General features: G+C 37.2%; 1 protein-coding gene across 1 annotated transcript in view; it reads left to right on the forward strand.

Annotated features, from left to right (window-relative positions):
• LOC127447338 (striated muscle preferentially expressed protein kinase-like) overlaps nt 1-20063 on the forward strand; it is a 149979-nt gene that overhangs the window by 66965 nt on the left and 62951 nt on the right. The window contains 3 exon segments of the mRNA XM_051709161.1: nt 6861-6903; nt 10881-10915; nt 12229-12330. Coding sequence (XP_051565121.1) covers nt 6861-6903; nt 10881-10915; nt 12229-12330 — 180 coding nt within the window.

Consider the following 20063-nt stretch of genomic DNA (forward strand, 5'->3'; position numbering starts at 1 on the left):
ATCAATTCTCTGTATACAGCCTGTCAGGTCAAAATATTAACCTTATCCCTCTCCTGAGATGGCACATAAAGGAGAAGTGAGCATTCTGCACACTGTCAATTTTCCATTGGCTGTAAGTGCATGAAAGTGTCCTTCTTTGGAGAATATGTCATTCTGACATTTTACAGGTGAAAGCGGGACATGCTCTCAACCCTTCCTCTCACAGCTGATAGAAATCCTTGAAGATGAAAGGAAAAGTGGGTGTGAAGGAGAGGGGAGAGGGGTGGGTGAAGGAAAACAGATAATTGGATCTTAGACGGCAGACCGAGACAGGCGGGTGTATGGGGCAGACATGTAGCTAAGAGACCAGACAGATACCGAACAGGTGGCTGAGTCAGAATTTCAGATGTTGGCTAAATGGTAGTTTCATCCTCTATCATGTCATGTGAATAAGATGTCATTATTTAATCCCTCTGTGTAATGCGGTTTACTATTGTAACGCTGGGTACGTGGAGTGAAAGAGAGGAGATGCAGGAGTAGATACTTTAAGTCTTTTTAATAATAACCACTGGAGTGGAACAAATGCTGGAGTGGAACAAAACAATAAAGCTAAACATTATAACACAACATAACACTTCAAGGACTGACAAATGAATGAACAAAACTAGAGGGTATTTAAACACAAGGAGCTAAATGAGGGAATGGAATACAGGTGCGGATGATGAAGAACAGATGGAAGTGATGAGGGCAGTGAACTATGGGAGATGTAGTCCAGGGGAAAACTTCAAAATAAGAGTCCTTGAAGAAAATGAGGGAGACAGACTGTGACATTGAAATGGATGACTTGGACTGAATAATTAAGAAAAGCAGCCACTAAGTGCCCAGCATATAGATGGGAACTCCTTCGATACTGTTTAAAAAGCATCCCAGGGTGATACCTCAAGAAGTTGGTTGAGAAAATGCCAAGAGTACATTTCTGAAAAATCTAGGCAAAGGGTGGCCAAACAATTACAAACAATTACTGGCACAGAATTCTCAGCATGGTTAGCTAACTGTACCACAGACTATTTAGCATAAATGGGCCACCTATTATAATAACAGGCCTTTTATTAAAATTAATGGGAGAAATTGGAATGCCCAGTGGCCAATGGATGTAGAAAGGAAGTCCCGCCTTACAGGTAAAAGAGCCAATCACCTTTCAGATACAGACATCGCCTGTCAATCAACTCGAGAATGTGCATGCACATTAGCTATACAAGCCGGGAATATTTCTTTTTTTTTTTTTTTTTTTTTTTCATTTGACATTTCCGTGATTTGAAATATGCTCTTTGATTGTAATCTTGACCAACCATTTTCGAGATTTCGGTCTTTCCCCATTCAAGTAGATAGGATCTGCACTTGAGTGCCGCTTGTTTACACAGAAAAATAGCTGCCCGGGTGTGTTCCAAAGATGGCTGCTAGTGCTCTGACTTGCTTAAAAGACTTTGAATGTACTCAACCGTGCTGGTGGAACACCAGTAGTGACGTTGTGACTAATGATCCTAATCTAATCCTGATTTCGCAGTACCATAGTTGAAAAAGAGACAGTAACAGTGCCAGTGAGCCCTGATTGGTATGGAACAGCACGGTTCTGCAATGAGAACTGTTTGGCCCGATGGTGGAAAAGGGCCTTTTGTTGATTGCTTGGTTTCTACTTCTTTGGTGTCATGCTGAGTGAAATCTTATTGGTCCAAAATCCCATTCCACATAACAGTATATTAAACATTAAATATGTTCTCATCAACTGTGATTGTCACATCGTGCAACATTTTCAGGTCAAGAGTTGACAGACAAATTGCTTTTGTTGCTCTTACGCATTGCACCTGGTTAGGACACTGTGTTAAGTTTGGAGGTTTAGAACCAGGATGTTTTAGGAACATCAGTACATTGCTGCCTTTCAAGAACTGGAATTATCTTTGAAAATGCCTAGGAACAACATACCAAGTCAGAGGGGGGCATGAATCACGTGAGTTCCTACCATTACCCTGCTGACTCATGAGCATTAGGAAAAGCTATGGGGTGGCTAAGAGAGAGATATGTTTCCTAAGGTATAAAGTGATTCACTTGATGCATTGGCAAGAGTAATGAAAAGTTTGAAAAGTTAGACCAGGTGAGATTGAAATAGCCCACTCGCTTCGGGCTGAAAGAGTGGAGTTAGGGCAGAAAGCAGATACCCTAACCTAGATGCAGCTGGGCAGCATTCATCAGACTTCAATCTTTGCCAAACCTGGCGACAAATAAATTACCTGTGCTGAAAAAAGGCCAATATGATTCATCCAAACTACAGCCCAGAGTGGTTTTATTCATCCAGTGTGAATGGCTGTACAGTGGGGGCTGAAAAGAAAAGTCATTGGAGCTCTCCAAGGTGCTGACCAACAGGACTTAGTAGTTTTTTAGTCTGAGGAAATAGGGTAGCTAGAAATAGAAATGCGGCTCTGTTGCTTTTGCTGTCAGTTAATGACTATATCATTTATTAACATTTATATCTCTGTCCCAAAACCTAGGGAGCTGCCTTTAAAAGAATGTTCCAGGTTCAACACAATTTAAGCTCAATTGAATATAATGGAGACTTTAACAGGGGCAAGCATCACTCACAAGACCCTGATTTATCAAGCTTCTTAGTCTTATTAATTTTGTTTTGGTCCCTACCTATTTATATTTTATCATTCCGTTAGGGTTAGGACTTCAATTTCATCTTATTTTTGTTACCATGTTGCTTTGGGCGAGGAGGACACAATTAATTCCGTTCTTGTCTTTAGACACTTTTGGACACAAATCATTATTTGCTGAGCTGTGTCTATTTAGTAGTAATTTCTTATTATTATCATACAGCACAGTCACTGAATGTCAGCTGTGGAATAGATGCATCCTGTTTACTTATCTGACCCAGAAAGCTGAATGTGGCTCTGGACTTCACATCACAGATGGCTGGCTGAAGATCCTCCCTTGGTGGCCTGCTCAGCGTCAAAAGAGAGAGTGTGCATTTGGCAGGTCACTTTGGATTATTGTCAGTTAGAGAAATGTAAATGAAGCCTGAAGGGCCCTCTGTTAGTAGCAGGTTTCAGAATAGCATGGGACAGAGAAGCATTCCTGATACCTATCAAATGAAAGCCGAAACATCATGTTAGCTTTCCGAACCCCTTAGTTGATTTACCGGTTTACATATAAAACTAGAATATTGGTGAATGGGTTATATATAGGCAAGCATCACTAGTATTATTGCTCATATTTAGGGTAAGGGTTTTAGAACTAACCCTTTACTCTAGCTATTTGACTTTCTGCGCAATTTGTGAGATGTGAGCTATTACTTTTCTAATACATTTACTTTTAGCCAAGTCGTATCTAGGGACCAAAATATCATAGATACTTGCGAGTTAGTCTTTTTTTGCCAGTAAGCATCAATCCAGCAACCGCATTGCACCACCCTGACAAAGCCTGTAGCATTGTGGCGGTTTTATACGGGTATACATTTCCTCAGAAAATGTACGATGTTGTGTAAGGTAGAGGTAGACCGATATATCGGTTTTACCGATTAATCGGTGCCGATAGTTGCTTTTTAGAACTATCGGTTATCTGCAAAAATCTATGCCAATAGTTGCCAATATATATTTTTTTATATTCCTTTGATAATTACTTTTTTTAAATTGAAGTGAATGCATGCAAAGAAAAATGTGACTATATGGAATTTTCCCTCATCAGCACAATACATTGTGTCTCCAACTTCATATATTGTGAATAATAATAATAATATTATGAAGGCTATAAAAAGCTTAATTTGGTATATATTAAATATAGAGCATTGTAACAGAGCCAAGTCTCTGTCCTTTCAAAATAAGAGTCCCGGTGTATTTCAGGCTTGTTTAGTATTGAATGTCCCACACTGTGCGCCCAGTCTTCTTTTTTTCTGATTATTATTGGGATTTTGGAAAATAAAAAATTAATATATTTTTTAAATAAACAAAAAATAAATAAATAAATGAACAAAATCTGGGATTTAATACATTTTGGACCTCTATGTCTGTGCCAACTAAGAAAATGCTGCAACATTCTATGAATCGATTTTAAAAACTATTGGACAATTAGTCAGTTATTGACCCTTTCCAACACCTTAGTTATCGGTATCGGCAAAATCCACTATCAGTCGACCTCTTGTGTAAGGCATACATTAAGGAAGGGATAATCTACAGTCAGCCAGTTGTTATCGCAAAAAAAGGGGGTTATTTCATGATAACAAATGGCTGAATATACATTATCCTGCTTATTGCATGGCTACTAACCAAATAAATAAATAAATGGACATGAAATATTGATTTGTATTGAAATTATGTTATTATGTAGGAAGAAAGAAATAGCTGAGCAGCTGATTTGCACGTCCGGTTTGCGGTGGAGTTCTGTAGGTGTTTATTTAGCAAAATTGACTGTCTGACTGCTCATTATCCAGCTTATTATAAGACTACTTGCCAAATAAATAAATGGACTTGAAACATTGATGAAACATTGGCTGAGTTTGGAATGGCATACTACTCATGCTACTACTGTGTCACAGTCTGTCTCCCTCACGTTCTTCAAGGACTCTTATTTTGAAGTTTTCCTCCGGACTACATCTCTCATGTTTCACTGCCCTCATCACTTCCATCTGTTCTTCATCATCCGCACCTGTATTCCATTTCCTCATTTAGCTCCTTGTGTTTAAATACCCTCTAGTTTTGTTCATTCATTTGTCAGTCCTTGAAGTGTTACGTTGTGTTGTTAGTTTGAGATGTATAGCTTTATAATTTGTTCTACTCCAGCATTTGTTCCATTCCAGCGATTACTATTGTTGAGCTTTTTGTTCGTTCCACTCCAGTGTTTGTTCTACTCCAACGATTAATATTAAAAGACTTAAATATCTACTCCTGCGACTCCTCTCTTCCACTCCACGTACCCAACGTTACATACTGCCAAATATGTCAGTGGCAGAAATAGTAAGAGTAGTATGGTAGTATGCCATTCCGAACACTGTTATTGAGTTGAAAGTATTTTATTAGTTTACTGGTAGAGATCACAGAGTGATATGAGAATTAAGAAAAATTACCAGTCTGATATGACTTAATCCTCGGATGTGTGGTTGTTACTCAGAAATATCAGACCACTAGATGGTGCCATTGGCCAATCAGAATCAAGAATTTCAGAAACTCGTGTAATAACATCACCTAGAATGGGATATGTGCGTTTTCCAGTCAGTCGCTTTCATTTAAAAGCTTCTGCTAAGAAATAAATGTACTGTAAATACATCTCAACAGTAATAATAACGTGTGTGCATTTGCTTTTTCAATAGCCTCCCCTTTCTGTGGAGTGACCATCGTATGCATTTCTGTGGTAGTTAGGCTGCTGCAAGGATTTCTCAGCTTTGACTAATCACAGCAATAGAAGAATGCAGATCTTTTGCATAATGCATGTCACTTGTGCTGTCGATTTGTACCAACCTTTTCGTCCATTAAAATGCCAAACATGGAGCATAATGACAAATTAACTGGCATCACATCCACATCTCCTACTTTGAATTATTCAGACCATTAATGCTCTGTAAATGTTTACTTTACAACAGCGGAAAGAGCTGAGCTTAAGCAAATTAATTCTAATGGCCAGCTTGTAGTTCCTCTGAAAGTTCTCCAAAGCCTGCTTTCTTATATTTGCCTGTACCTCCCACCATCTCCCAGCCCAACAAACCTAAAACGGATGGCCGCCATCCTTAGCTAATGCTGTTAGGGAGCAGAGTCACAGAAGAAGAGGTTGAAATAACTGGTGCCGCAGCCATTAGAAATGACTGTCTTGCTGTAACTAATGGATTGGGAGTGACAGACAGCCGCTACCCACTGAGTCCTCGCTGTTGCTGCAGTTTACATGCATCCATTGTGAGAAATGAAAACAGGTGGATAGGATGCTTTTGGGAGGCTGGGAATCACATTAAATTTCCCACTAAACAAGATGAATTTGTTTTGGAATGAATAATGAAATTACATGTCTTGCAGCATATCATCGATTTGACACTTCTGTTTCTTGAAATATGGGGAATACGTTGGAATAACAGCCTGTAACAGAATAAGATCTACTATTATGTGGCCTATTTAAAGGGATAGTTCACCCAAAAATGCAAATTCTGTCATTTAATCAACCTCTTATACCAAACTGGTATGGCATACTTCCTAGAAACACAAAAGGAGACATTAGGCAGAATGTTAGCCTCAGTCACCATTCACTTAAGTTGTAAAAAAAAAAAAAAGAATCAATACAAAGTTTTGATGGTGAGTAAATAAAGGCTTTCCTTTTGGTGTGAGCTGTTCCTTTAAATTTCCTACTAAACAAAATGAATCTGTTTAGAAATGAAGAAACTGCATGTCTGATTGCATATGTTAGATGTGACACATCTGTTGCTTGAAAAACAAACAGCCTTTAACAGAATTAGATCAGCCATTTTTTATTTAAGCTCTTGTGGTACTGGATGCTTTCATGCTTGTCATTTAGCATCAGATGCTTTTTATACAAGGTACATAACCAAATACACCAACACAGGTCTATGTGAAGGAAACTAGCAAAATCTCTTAGCCTCTCAGTCAACAAATTATCTACATGTGATTTTAAATGTAAGTTAGCAGAGTAAAGATGGACATGTAGCCAACGCAACATCTTAGTTCTTTATTCATTAGTGCTCTTGTTAGTCTACTTTGAAGATGTCAGTTGACTACAAACCTCATTGTACTGTTTGATGCACCAAGTTGTTTTGCTTGTTTAAAAGTGATAATCATACATTTTACATTGTATGCAAGTGCTAAAATGCTTTTTTTCTCTCTTTCTCTTTTCAGAAAACTGGACACTCTAACCGAACATTTGGGCGGTTTACTCATGGTGTGTTTGGCTTTATAGATAACAGGTTATTACAAGAGAGATGTTACGATAACACTTAAGAGTCTGTCAACCATCTTATGGTCTTTTAATTAAAATCGATGGATGCATTATTATTTTTCCGTTTACAGAAAGAGTAAATACAATTTAAAAAAAGAGTACACATAGTGTCTAAGCCCCGAAACATACTCTACATATGTACGTGATCGCAAACACTTCTATCTTCGTAAGCTCAATTTCACATGTAGGTTCATTCAGAAATGAGTCTGATTGCAATTCATAACACACGTGCATGTTGCCTTATCAGGGATGCCACAAGGGGCACTCGAGTAGACATTAGAGTAAACTTTGTTTGCATACTTGTTTTAAATATGTTTCTGGCCTTAGATGTATCACAGAAATGTGGGCCAAAACAAAGTCAAAGCATCTTGAGCATCGAAAGCAGTAATGATGATAAATAACAAATATTTAGCATTATCACTTAAAGGGTTAGTACACCCCAAAATAAATTTTTTCTCATTTACACACCCTCATGCCATCCCAGATGTGTATGTCTTTCTTTCTTCTGCAGACCACAAACGAAAAGTTTTAGAAGAATATCTCAGCTCTGTCAGGCCATACAATGCAAGTGAATGGTGATCAGGCCTTTGAAGCTCATAAAAGGAGATAAAGACAGCATAAAAATAATCCATATGATTCCAGTGGTTAAAACCATGTCTTCTGAAGCAATTCAGTTGATTTTGGGTGAGAATAGACCAAAATATAACTCCTTTTTCACTGCACATCTTGACAGCATTCTCCTTGGCAATCATGATTTCAAGCTCGATTACACTTAAACAAGCTTGAAATCATGATCGTGTCTAGAGACTGCAATGGCAAGATGTACATTGAAAAAGGAGTTATATTTTGGTCTGTTTTCACCCAAAACCAACTGGAATGCTTCAGAAGACATTGATTAAACCACTGGAGTGGTATGGAGTACTTTTATGCTGACTGAATCTCCTTTTTGGAGGTTCAAAGTCCTGATCATCATTCACTTGCTTTGTATTGACCTACAATGCTGAGATATTCTTCTAAAAATCTTCATTTGTGTTCAGCAGAAGAAAGAAAGTCATACACATCTGGGATGGCATGAGGGTGAGTAAATGATGAGAGAATTTCCATTTTTGGGTGAACTATCCCTTTAATACTCTGAGGCAATCTTAAGCACTCATAGATCTGTCCATTTTAACACTTGTGTATATAATTGTAACCAGTTCGTGAATTGAGGCCCTACATAATCTAATCAGAAATAGCTAGATGCTTATGTAGGATAAGACGAAGTGTAGCAGTTCGGGCAACTATTATCTAAATTATGCAATTATTTAAAAGTGACTGCTAATGGGGATACATTCATATTCATGTCTGATAATTATAAAGGAATTTAGTCTGCATTGTCAGTCTGCACACTTTAAAAGACATCTCACCACATGCATAACATCCCACAATACTTAATGCATTCTCTGTTTTAAGTACTGACATTTTTAATTGAAGTGTCAAAATATGTTGCTGAATTTTTCTGTTCTTGTTGTGAATCGTAATAAATCATTGTGTTTTTGATTATTCCCTTTGTGTTTGTAATACCTGATGATATTGAATGTTTATTGTTATTATTATTATTATTATTATTATTATTATTCATGTCAGTGCTTGTGGTTTCTGCTTTCTTTCCTTGGGATTTTCAAAATTTGTCATTGTGCTCGCTTTGATAAAGAGGGGCCTGACAATAAATCAGTTCAGTTTCATGTACAAAGGCACAATAATCTCAACATCCATAATGCAAAAAGCTTAGCATTGCTTAGCATTGAAACAATTTATACGAACTGCTGACACGCACTGATGTGATGAGATTTAGACATGTTCTCTATAAAAGCCCTTTAAATTGAAACCATGATTTAAATAATTGATTAGTCAAGGCAAGTCAACCTTAATTTATATAGCACATTTAAAAATAACAGAAGTTGACCCAAAGTGCTTTACAAATCAATGAAAAATATACAATGACAGAATTATATATATGCAAATAAATAAATAAATAATAATAAATAAAAAGAATACAATTTAAAAACTGCATCAAGTATTTACTTAATTTAACATATTAAAAGACCTATTCATATGCTAAAGAAAATAAATACGTTTTCAAAGAGAATTTAAAAATGGCTATTGATGAAGCTGACCTCACATGGTAAGGGAGACTATTCCAGAGTTTAGGACCGGGATTTAGGATTGGGCAGAAATAATGTGGTTTGCGCTTTATTACTCTATTAATATTTTCAACATTTTCAATTCTGAACTCAGAATTCATATTATTTCCTTTCTTTGTATTACAAATGAAGACTTATGGATTGAAATGTTGTTTCTAATATGTATTAATATTTACATAGTAACAAATATTACTGTGGATAATTTAGTACTTCAGCTTTCATCTAGACTGCAGTGCCTTCTGTGTGTTGACTAACCTCACCTTGCTCTCATCTGAAAAGGATGAATACACAATCAAAATACCTTGGTTTCACTATGTATTATAAATAAATGCTCAGAAAGAAATATGCATTTAAATGCTCAAAATCCTTATCTATTCTGCAATAAGAAATATTTTATTATACAAATTTGTATTGGCAGAATCGAGCCCATTGGAGGGTTGATGAGCAAATGAACTGTCTTATAGAAAATAATCCTACTTAATTGAAAGCAATTTGTGGAAAATTACCCAGCTCTGCTTTCTCATTACCGTACTCAAATATTTAAACATGTAACATTTGTCTTCACATTCTTCAGTGAAAACAGCAGTGCTGGGGAATCTACTTTGAAACTGAAGCTTAGCAAGCTACAAGCTACTCATAATTAACGCAGCCTAGTTAAACTACAGTCAAGCTGGTTACTACACTACAAAGTGCTAACAAAAAGTAGCTAGCTACATTGAAGCTACTTGAGGCAATATACATTTACAGTATATATATATATAAACATATATAATACGGCAATATAATTTATATAACTATAATATAATTTAGAGCTGTAATGCCATCAAAGCAAATATTTTTCAGGCTCAAAAACAATGATGGTTTTGAATTAATGAACACAATTAGGGTGAACTTACAGATAAATATTACACTAAATCCAAAAAAAAAAAAAAAAAAATTGTACATTCTAATTTATATAGCCAAGTAGAAAACATGGTGATAAACTTCAGCATTTAAATAAATGTTTATCTATAAATAAGACTTAAATTGCTGCACAGAGTCTTATGCATAGGAACTCGAATCAGTGAATCATTGTTTTTTAAAGAGTTAATTTACATGAACCGTCCTGGTCCAAACAGACTGATTCTCTAAAATGAATCAGACTGAATGATAACTGCCCTTTAGATTGCTCATTTTTTTAAATCAGTTCATTTACACAAACCAATTCTCTTGAATGAAGTGGACTGAATAGATCAGAAATTGTGTTTTATTGCCTCGGTAACAAGCTACAAGCTAAACTATGTTGAAAATTGCACTACTGAAAAAAAAAAAAGTAGCTCAAGTAGGTATTTCTGCAGCCCGGAGATCTCCAAATGGGGATTGAAAACTCCAAAAGAGGGCGGGAAAACTCAAGAAGGGGTTGGGCCAACTCCAAAAGGGGACGGCACTTCCAGCCATGGATAGGTTAAAGGTTGGTGTAGGGGCCCAGTATGTCTTAGCTGGTGTCTAAGCTCTTTATGTTATAGCAGTCTGTTACAAAACAGGGACCAAAGCAGAGGCACAGACGGCTGTGATGAGAAATAGTGAGTTGCTAGTCAACCACATCTAGTAAGTCATCGAGGCGAGTTGCCAATGAGAAGCCATCAGGAGAATGTGTCCATTCAGCAGTTTGTTGCTTTGTATTTTTACTGGGGCTGGGATTCGTCTCTATAGTAACGGTGATGTCTTGTCTTCTTCTCTCCTCTGCCACTATGGAAGTGAAGTTTTCCGCTCCTGTCGGAAGCAAAGTTATGGTAACATTTGTTTACATATTTGGCCTCGCTGCAGTGTTTAGTATTCTCTTTTCCCACCATGCTCCCATATAAAAAACATTTTCATATATTATTTTCATATATCACTATGTGGCAACACTACTTCAGCTTTTCCACTGGAGTGGTACACCTCATATGTAATCATTTGTTGAAATGTTAAAGCTGAAGGATGTAAATTTGTCTCTGTTCAAATAATTTCTTCTATCCCGACTTAATATGCAGAGACAACAGTAAGTAAGCCATTTAGAGGTAAATGTTCTTGAAAACTGTAAACACTGTGTCTCTGTGGCGCTATAAAAATTCCTCTGTTTGTTTTGAGCAACCCGTTTCGACCTGCCCCAACAACATAACTCAACCAATGACATGAGTTGTGGATGGGACTATCTCTTTGTTTGACCAACAGTAGATGGGGGGCATATTCAGAAAGCTGTTTTGAAAACAGTGTTTTTGTTTTTCCCCCAATTTTGAATGCCCAATTCCCAATGCGCTCTAAGTCCTCGTGGTGGCGTAGTGACTCACCTCAATCCGGGTGGCGGAGGACGAATCTCCTTCAATCTTACATACTTCAGCTTTAAGACACTAAGAACTAAAAAGTATTTTGAAAACACTTTACAATAAGGTTCTATACATTTACAAATATTAATGCATTAGATATCATGGACTAACAGTGAACAGTATTTTTTCCACAGCATTTCTTGGTTAAAGTTTATGAATAATATACTTTATAAATATCGTATATAAGATATAGGCTATTTCATTGTTAGTTTGTAACCTTTTCAATGTTTGTATTTGTAGAACATTTACCAAGATTAATTAGTGCTGTAAAAGCATTGTTAATTGTTAGTTCATGTTAACTATTGGATTAACTAATGTTACATATGATAATTAATTAATTAATTTTTATAATTAATTAATTTTCTTTATTTATCACACATTATACATTTGCACATATACAGTGAAATTCTTCTTTTTCACATATCCCAGCTAGGCTGGGGTCAGAGTGCAGGGTCAGCCATGATACGGCGCCCCTGGAGCAGATAGGGTCAAGGGCCTTGCTCAAGGGCCCAACAGTGGCATCTTGGCGGTTCTGGGGCTTGAACCCCCGACCTTCTAATCAGTAACCCAGAGCCTTAACCGCTGAGCCACCACTGCCCACAGCAGCAACCTTATTGCAAAGTGTTTCCAGTATCTTATGATCAGTTTTTTTTTTCTTCTATAGTTTGATTTCAGTTATCATTACAGCTCAGCAGATTTGGAAGTGGTTTCTTGCTTACTGGCTTATTTCTTAATGGCAGACTCTGAGACTACAGAAGACGAAGCTGCTGAGCCACAAATACCCCTGGAAGCTAAAGAAGGAACCAGAGGTTTTCAGGATGAGGCCCAACGAGTGCCTGCAGGTAACTGCACCTTTCAAATGTATTACCATGTCTCCTGTCAGTGTATCTTTAATATATAGTCTTGTCTTAAGATATATATTGTATGAGAGCTTATTAATATTTACATTATAACAGAGCATACAATAAATACATAAATAGCGTTACTTCATAAATAGTAGAAAAGTGATGTCTCCTGATTGAAAGTTAATTTACAGTATTGCATGGCCTTCAGCTGTTAAAGGAATAGTTCACCCAACATTGTCATTATTTACTCTCATATCATATCATTCCAAACCTGTAAGCTGCTTTTATTTCTGTGAAACAGCTTTTTCCATACAAGTCATAGTGACCATGACTGTCAAGCTCTAAAAATGACAAAAACACTAATAAATCATGGAAGTTGTGAAATGATAGCTTTCTGAAAAACGATATTATTCTTATCTGATAATTGTGGTAATCTTGCCCTCTGGCAAAGCTCTGAAACCTTATGTGTGTTCAGATTAAAAGATTGGTGCTTCAGCATGTCACACCAGTGTTGACATTGTTGATGACAAAACACTCTTGGTTCTCACATGTCTTAACCGAATGTGACACACTAGTTCAATGCAGGATGAAGAATGAGATTTGAGAGCTGCAGGAGAGGGGAAGATATTCCAAGAATAACAATGTAAGTTTCGAGCTGTTCTTCGCACAAAAAACAAAACAAAAAACAGCATACAGATTTTGAGCAATATAGGGGTGAGTAAATAATGACAGAATTTTCATTTTCGGGCAAATAATTCCTTTAAAAGAAACATTTATTATTTGTCTCTCTTGGTATGCTTCCGAAGTTAAACAAAAGTGCACTAGTGCACTTTTGATGCCTTAGTTGACATGTGACATAAATAAATTGTATTCTGCTTGTTAGTACTCTCAGTGCACTCATCTATCTATCTATCTATCTATCTATCTGTCTGTCTGTCTGTCTGTCTGTCTGTCTGTATATCACTCTATCTGTCTTTCTGTGTCTGTCTATCTATCTGTCTGTCTGTCTTTCTATCAATCACTCTATTCAATTTTAATCTATCCATCTGTCTGTCTGTCTGTGTCTGTCTGTCTGTCCATCCATCCATCCATCCACCTACCTACCTATCATCTCACACACATTGTGGTAGATCTCTAAAGGTTTCTTATCACAGTTCTGATTCAGACAGTTGCTCAGTGAAGAGTAAACAAAGAGATAATCACAGATGGGCATCTTTATTGCAAACCACTTCTCACTTATCAACAGGAAGCAAGCCACAAATCAAATAATAACATTTTGATTATGCTTTATGGAATGGCTGTGCATTGTATTCCATTTGATTTCTTTTATTACAGTTAAATATTCCTGGTAAACGTGTGTTCTGCCTGGCTACGCCTTCGTTTCTATTTTTGTATCTGACAAAATATCTTGATAATATTCATGAAAACAGGTTGTCTTCTACACAGAGGAAAAGCATGACAAGTTTACAAAGACAAAACTCTGAGTCCTTGATTCTCTTGATTCTTTTTTGTCCCTTTGCAGAGTTTAGGCAAATTAACTCTCTGTTGTCAGTACGTATTATGACAAAAGCCTTCTCATATCCCTTGGGGAAAGTTTGTAGGATTGTGTTTGGGACACTTATACAGATTGAGTGAATGATAATTCCATTGCTTTAATCATCAGGACAGGCAAGCAAAAAAAAAAAAAAAAAAAAAGAATAGAATACAAGAATATAGTGATATTTATTTGACATGCAATTTCAGCTCACAAATGAGAGGTGTGAAAGCAACATGCACATAAAAAAAATTGAAATGTATCTTGTTTACAATGCAGCTTTCGACAAAAATAGATTTTAGAGAAGCACATCACAAGCAGTGGAGCTTGAATAAGATCTAGCACTGTAAATTGCTTGTTTGTCATTAGTCAATTATGAATAATACACTTGGCTTCACAGTGCATATAACTCACAGCTGTAAGATCCAAAACCTTCCATTTCTACAAAATGAAAGACCACAATTTTACCAACAAAGGCATAAGGAATAAATGTGTCAAGGATTTGGTGGAGCGCATGATCTCTGTATAGTGCCATAAGTGATTGATGTGATCTGTTAGGGTGGGCATAGAGGGGTGGGCGGAGGCCTATTGTCATTGATTTTGATTTATGCTTTCCGACTGCAGTCTAATCCATTCAGTCACTCATCACAATGCTCTGAAGGCATCAGCTGGGATCTGGCTGCAACACAGCTTGCAGCTAAATGGCATCACCTGGGCTTTGTTCTGTAAGACCTATAAATGCATGCTCATGTTATTCCACTTACACTATCCACTAGTGCTAGGCATAACAAACAGTATTTAGCCCAGTTCTTTGAAGAGTTTAGTCTTTTTTTGTGTGTGTTATTTAGTGCTGCTTTGATGGATTTATATTTTGTTTAGGTTTTGTGATGGAACATAATTTTTAGTTTCTTAATTTTTATGTTTATTTTTTACTATTAATTTAAAGGTAATGTACAGTATATATCCTCCCGTGTACATCTCCCCCTGTATAAACCTCTTCCCTCATAAAAATACAACCAAAATTCCCCTGAGGTCCACTTACAGTGTTATTAAAGATGTTTGACCATTTACTACATCTCTCTGACCCTTAGAATAAAAAAGGTATTTTTTTTTACTGGTTACTTCTGAACACCCTCTTGAGAAAAACAAAATCTGAATGCTGAATAAAGCAAAACATTCTGGTTTCAGAAGTAAAAATCCCATTCTTTTTTTTTTTCCATAGGGGAATTGATTATTAACAATAACTGACAGTATAAACCTTGAAAGGCAGATCTACCGTGAGCTCAGAGGTTGTGAATCGATGGTATATGCTTCTGGGGAAGTCATCAGTCTACATTATTTCAACAGTTGAAAGAACGCAGACTGATGTCTTCCCCTGAAGCATATACCATCGATTCAAAACTTCAGAGCTCAAGGTAGATCTGTCTTTTAAAATTGTGTTTAATAGCAGAATTCCTGGTTAAGAACTACACTATCCATGATCCTGAGGGGGAAAAATCCGCCAGTCCAAGAATCACAGCAAACAAACCACGACAAAAGAGCTCAGCAGCGAACGCCTGCCTCCTTGACACACTGTGAATGATGCAATTGAGTCAGTCTCCCTACATTTAAAACTGCTTTATACTTGTATATACCTAAATTAGGGGTGTGAAGGTTCACTCATCTCATAATTTGGTTCGGTTCACGATACTGAACTCATGGTTCAGTTCTTTTCACGATTCTTTAAACTAAGCTTGAAAAGTTTATTCTTTTTATTATTATTATTATTATTACTTTATAGACATGTGCTACATGATCCATTAGATATGTACTGGGAATAAAACAGCCCAGAACAGGGCAATCAGAATCAGAATGAGCTTTATTGCCAAGTATGCTTACACATACAAGGAATTTGTCTTGGTGACAGAAGCTTCCAGTGCACAAACAATACAACAATACAACAACAAGACAGAGATAATAATAATAAAAAAAATAATAAAAAAAGTGAATAAAAAATGTAAGTATATATATAAATACACAAAAGACTATATATATTTAAAAAGTTTTGAAACACTTGACTGAAATGTTTCTCATGATCTTAAAAATCTTTTGATCTGAAGGTGTATGCTTAAATGTTTGAAAATAATTTTCTAGACAAAAATATAATTGTGCCACCATATTAATTTATTTCATTATAAAACTAAAATTTAATAATAATAATAATAATAATAATAATAAAAAGGTTTTGAAATTGATGACTTGGACCAAATTATAATGAAAAGCAGCCAATAAGTGCTCAACATAGATGGGAACTCCTTCAATACTGTTTAAAAAGCATCCCAGGGTGATACCTCAAGAAGTTGAGAAAATGTCAAGAGTACATGTCTGCAAAATCTAGGCAAAGGGTGACTACTTTGAAGATGCTAAAATATAACACAGTTTTGATTTATTTTGGATTTTGTTTAGTCACAACATAATTCCCATAGTTACACTTATGTTATTCCATAGTTTTGAAGACTTTACTATTATTCTAAAATGTGAAGAAAAAAAAATTATAATAAAGAATAAGTAAGTGTTTCAAAACTTTTGACCGGTAGTGTGTGTGTGTATATATATATATATATATATATATATATATATATATATATATATATATATATATATATAGTATATATGTATGTACAAATACATATCTGTTATATACAGATAGTGCAAGGGAATGTAATGGCAGATGAGGTAGGATATGTTGGATAAATGTAAATAGACTAAATTGTGTATTGCACATAATTATTGCTCAGTTGAGCAGTTTTAACTGTTCATGAGATGAATAGCCTGAGGGAAAAAACTGTGCTTGTGCCTGATGGTTCTGGTGCTCAGTGCTGTGTAGCACCGGCTAGAAGGCAATAGTTCAAAGAGGTAGTGGGCTGAGTGAGTGGGTCCAGGGTGATTTTTCCAGCACTTTTCCTCAATCTAGAAGTGTACAGTTCTTGAAGGGAGGGCAGGGGGCAACCAATAATCCGCTCTGCAGTCTGAACTTTCCTTTGTAGTCTTCTGATGTCTGATATTTTAGCTGAACAAAACAAGTTATTTAAGTGCAGAGGACAGACTCAGTGACTGCTGAGTAGAACTGTATCAGCAGCGCCTGTGGCAGGTTAAACTGGTGAAGGAAGTACAACCTCTGCTGAGCCTTTTTCACAATGGAGTCAATGTGGGTCTCCCACTTCAGGTCCTGTGAGATGGTAGAGCCCAGGAACCTGAATGACTCCACTGCTGCCACAGTACTGTTCAGAATGGTGAGTGGGGTCAATTTTGTGGTGTTCCTTCTAAATTCCACTATCATCTCCACTGTTTTGATTGTGTTCAGCTCCAGGTTGTTTTGACTCTACCAGACAGCCAGCTGTTTAACCTCCCTTCTGTATACAGACTCATCGTCATCCTGGATGAGGCCGATGACAGTAGTGTCGCCTGCAAACTTCAGGAGCTTGACAGAGGGGTCCTTGGAGGTACAGTCATTTGTGTAGAGGGAGAAGAGTAGTGGGGAGAGCACACACCCTTGGGGGCACCAGTGCTGATCGAACAGGTGCTGGAAGTGAATTTCCCCAGTCTCACTAACTGCTGCCTATCTGTCAGAATGCTGGTGATACACTGACAGATAGAGGTGGGAACAGAGAGTTGTTTTAATTTAGTCTGGAGAATAGCTGGGATGATGATGTTGAAAGCCGAACTGAAGTCCACAAAAAGGATCTTTGAATATATTCCTGGACTGTCCAGATGTTGCAGGATATGATGCAATCCCATGTTGACTGCATCATCCACAGACCTGTTTGCTCAATAAGCAAATTGAAGGGGATCCAGAAAGGGTCCAGTGATGTCCTTCAGGTGGGCCAACACCAGTCTCTCAAATGACTTCATGACCACAGATGTCAGAGCAACAAGTCTGTAGTCATTAAGTTCTGTGATTTTGGGTTTCTTTGCGACAGGGATGATGGTGGAGCATTTGAAGCAGCAGCGAACTTCACTCTGCTCCAGTGATCTGTTGAAGATCTGTGTGAAGATGGGGGCCAGCTGGTCAGCACAGGATTTTAGACAAGTGGGTGAAACACCATCTGGACCCTGTGCTTTCCTTGTCTTTTGTTTCCAGAATACATGGCACACATCCTCTTCACAGATCTTAAGTGCAGGCTGACGGGCAGGAGGGTGGTTGCAGGAGGTGTTAATGTTTGTGTGAGGTGAAGGTCAGAGTGGGTGTGTGGTGGGAGACTGGGCGTTTGAAATCTACAGTAAAACACATTCAGGTCGACAGCCAGTTGTTGATTCCCTATAGTGTTGGGGGATGGTGTCTTATAGTTTGTACTGTCTTTCAGGGCTCTCCACACTGATGTGGGTCGTTAGTTGAAAAATTGTTTTTCAGCTTCTCAGAGTAGCTTCTTTTAGCCACACTAATATCTTTTGTCAGTGTGTTTCTGGCCTGATTGTACAAGATTTTATCCCCTCTTCTGTAAGCATTCTCTTTGGCCTGACGAAGCTGCATGAGTTTTACTATAAACCATGGTTTGTCATTGTTGAACATTAAATTAGTCCTAGTAGGAATGCACATATCCTCACAGAAACTGATAAATGATGTCACAGTATCTGTGAGCTTGTCCAGATTGGTGTCTGCAGCTTCAAAAACACTCCAATCAGTGCAGTCAAAGCAGGCTTGTAGTTCCAGCTCTGCTTCATTGGTCCATCTCATTACAGTCCTTACTACAGGTTTAGCTGATTAACTTTCGGCTTGTAGGTCAGAAGAAGATGTGATCAGAGAATCCCAAAGCTGCTCTAGGGACAGAGCAATATCATCCTTGCATCCTTTAATGTTGTACAACAGTGATCCAGTATATTTCTGTGGGGCATGTAATGAGTTGTCTGTATTATGGCAGTTCACAGGTGAGGTTGGTTTTGTTAAAATCGCAGAGAATAATAATAAGTGAGTCAGAGTATTGTTGTTCCAGGTCTGTGATCTGATCAGCCAGCTGTTGCAGCGCTGCACTCACATACATTTGTGGAGTAATGTAAACACTCACCAGAATAAATGAGGAAAACTCCCACGGTGAGTAGAAAGGCTTACAGTTGATAAAGAGTGCTTACATATTAGGACAGCACATCTTCTTTAATGTTGTTATATCTGTACACCAACTTTCATTGATGTAAAAGCATGTTCCACCGCCTCACGTTTTCCCCGTTAACTCCGCAATGCGATTCACTCTGAACAGCTGGAAGCCCAGCAGATGTAACGCGCTGTCCGGAATGGCTTTACTCAGCCATGTTTCTGTGAAGCACAAGGCAGCAGAGTTTGAAAAGTTCTTGTTTGTACGGGTGAGGAGATGTAGTTTGTCCATTTTGTTAGAAAGAGAGCGGAGATTCGCGAGATAAATAACCGGCTGCGCTGTTTGAAAGCCTCGCTGACGGAGCTTGACCACCACGCAGGCTCACTTCCCTTGCTTGCGTTTCATAGCGCTTGAACAACACAGCTGTGCCTCTGACTAATGTGTCCAGCAAAACTTCCAAATAGTCAGAAACCGTTAAAAGATTGTCTGGTATGTGCTGCCGAATGTTCAGCAGTTCGTCCCTGGTAAAACTGATTGGAAAAAAAAAAATACTAAACACAGGACAAACAAACAAAAACAACAAAAGAACTGGAAAGCTCCACACCGAGGCTGCCATCTGCGGCGCCATCTAATAATGGTGACACCAAATGGAAATATTAGATAATAATTCTGCTTACTGAAAATACAGAATTATGTTAGATACATATGCTGCTTACACACTATCACTAATTACAAATATTAAATATATTTTAAATTAAGATTGTATTTTTCTAAAATAATATTGTCTCTGATTACATCTAAATATTCTTTTCAAAAATACATACAGTATATAATAGAAGTGCATGCTTATCCAGTTAAATAATAATAATTTATGATGAAATCAAATTAGACATGACATTTGACATTAGGGTTATATTCCCCTATAGCATTATTATACATAATATTCAGCATTATATATAGTAGATTAATATGGCACTCTCATTAATCCTCTATAAACTTACATTTTCTCTAGCACTGTCAGAGCTGATCAGTCTTGCTCTTCAAATGGACATTCGATCTCTTGCGCTGAAAAGGTGCATTTCTCTCCCACTGCTGGACTGGTTTCATTTTCAGTTTTGGCCGCTTCAGCC

Source organism: Myxocyprinus asiaticus, chromosome 10, assembly GCF_019703515.2.
Source record: "Myxocyprinus asiaticus isolate MX2 ecotype Aquarium Trade chromosome 10, UBuf_Myxa_2, whole genome shotgun sequence".
Lineage (NCBI taxonomy): Eukaryota > Metazoa > Chordata > Actinopteri > Cypriniformes > Catostomidae > Myxocyprinus > Myxocyprinus asiaticus.